At 29.8% G+C, this 2,351-nt stretch overlaps 1 protein-coding gene across 1 annotated transcript; it reads right to left on the bottom strand.

The window, feature by feature from the left end:
* Window positions 1-374: 374 nt before the first annotated feature.
* On the bottom strand, window positions 375-2,033 carry LOC116776976 (uncharacterized). Its single transcript, XM_032670302.2, has 4 exons — window positions 1,886-2,033; window positions 1,489-1,795; window positions 1,341-1,402; window positions 375-1,056 (listed from the first exon to the last, which is right to left on the bottom strand). The coding sequence occupies exons 1-4, from the start codon at window positions 1,923-1,925 to the stop codon at window positions 995-997; spliced, it is 471 nt and encodes a 156-aa protein (XP_032526193.1). The 5' UTR covers window positions 1,926-2,033; the 3' UTR covers window positions 375-994.
* Between the last annotated feature and the right edge of the window lie 318 nt (window positions 2,034-2,351).

Below are 2,351 nucleotides of genomic sequence, written 5' to 3'. Positions count from 1 at the left end.
GGATGATTTTGGGAAAATTATTTATTTATAGTATGGCATTTGAAGGCACTATCCTTATAGCTTGAACGCTTTTTTTATGTTTATGTTGGTACAACAACAATTATTAGTCTATAGTTGATAAACCTATAATCTATGATTCACATTTAATGTCATTAACACGTGTCAATTAGAAAAGAATATTTAAAGCGGTCAAAATTTTTATTTCTATATCTCTTCCTTGATTTCTAAAACAAGTAAGCATCGTAGTGTCAATAGTGAGATAGTTCATATTTTTTATGAACGCGTTACACTCAAAGTTCTTGACAAATAATTTTATTATTTTATGTACCAACACACAAAAATTAAGAAAATATAGTTAGGGCTCGATGTGAAAATTTTAACACATAATTAAATCTTATATTAAATTGTTGTAATAAATTTCTAAATACATAATAGTCGGCAACACTGACAATATATATAAAAAAAAATATTATACGAACAGAATTTAAAATTATTTTCGTAATTCGTAAAAATATATATATTTTATTATTTGTATATATAAGCATTAAGTAAATACGGGATACAATTCCTCTAATTGAATAAGCACCACAGCGATACCGGGATTGCCCGGGATTGTTGTTCCCGGTATTTGTCACCTGGCTTTGTGCGGAGCTCGTGTCGCTGACTATTGGTTTCATATTGAATTTTGTCGAATAAGTCGTGACATGTTCTGAGCTTATTTCTTGTTAAGACATCAGCTTACAGTTTGACTTGGAAGAGATTTTGCTTTCAATACTTTTATAATGAAAAAATATATGAGTATGTATGATATACATATGTACATTAATGATATATACGTATATGCTAATAAATAACAAATACTTTTGAATAGAAATCAGATATCATTACTGAATTTTTATTAAGCTATTTTCCTAAATACTGGTCCATTAATACAGTTTTATGCATGAACCATAAGACAGTTTCATTCTAGTCGTAATATTGTTAGTATTGTTATTTAGTAGTCGTCTTTATCATAAGTACCACGATGTCGTGGTGCTGCCGTTCTGTCTTCAGCATCTGAAATTATATTTAGTGTTGAATATTATAGCCAGTTGTATTATACAAGACTGTTGTTTCTACTGCCATTTCATTTTTTCTCTCAGTATATACTTCATTGACCACCCTCCTAAGAATACTTTTCTTATCATAAATACATTTGGCAAACTAAAGATGTCAATATACATATAAAATATATGAATAGCTGATTTAATTAATTTTTAGATAAATATTTTTTCTTTAAAACTATAACAATATCTGTTTTTACTTTTCAATCATGTTTAATACAATATTTTATAATATACCATTTGTTCGGAGAGCAGAATGTAAAAGTTTATGAAGGACCCTGTAGTCCTCTCTGGGTTTTCTGGAAAAATAAGACATGGAATAAAATAAATTTATATTTAAGTTAATTCCGATTGATTTTGTTAATAAAGGCTTAAGAGAACCTACTTGCGATAAACTATTCTGTCATTAGGAACTATAACAACAGGCAAACTTCTTGTTTCGTCTACAAACACACCATCTTCTTCGACACTTCTGTTGTCTTCGTAATTTTGTGGAACACGCTTCAAACTCTCGATAATATAGTTTGCTAACTCGTCAATATTCCTCTTATTTTGTTTAATAGGTATACCGACTCTCTCTAAATCTGGGTCATAGTATTGTATATCGACCCTGGGATCTCTATCTCTAGTCTTTCTTATTTCGTATACTTCCACGGGCAACCGGTAAGCGTTTGCAATTAAAAAACAGGTCACTAAAATCAAAAGTGTATGGATCGATTAAAAAGGTAAATATTAAATATATATCACTTTAACAGTTTAGGTATTTGAGTTTTTTTACTTACCCAATATGTAAGCAGTCCACACCATGTTTGCTTTTGCCATACCTGTAGAATTTTTAAATATGGACGCAAACCGAATTTAATTTATTTTATCGTTTTTTTACGAGCCGACATCGGCACTTACCTATCGCTAGGAAAATAAATCATAAAATTAAAATTTTATGCTGTTTATGCTTGTGTGAATACAGACAATAATGGTTTTATTGTTGATAAGTACAACTTCTATCATGAAAATGTACATTTCTTAAAACTAATGTATTTATTTTATTGAAACTAGTCAAAGCGGTGGATTACGATTTTCGCTCAATAGTGATCGAGTAAGTATTGGTTTCTAGTAAGGGCTCGATATGAATATCAAAACAAAATTTGAAATCTGCTCCGCAAATCCAATGAGCGCGATACAAGAGAACGCTTTCACGTTCAATCTGTATTTATAGCGGTCATTTGTATCTCAAACAGATTGCTTTAG

This window comes from Danaus plexippus, chromosome 8, assembly GCF_018135715.1.
Source record: "Danaus plexippus chromosome 8, MEX_DaPlex, whole genome shotgun sequence".
NCBI lineage: Eukaryota > Metazoa > Arthropoda > Insecta > Lepidoptera > Nymphalidae > Danaus > Danaus plexippus.
This window is presented reverse-complemented; position numbering and strand designations above follow the sequence as displayed.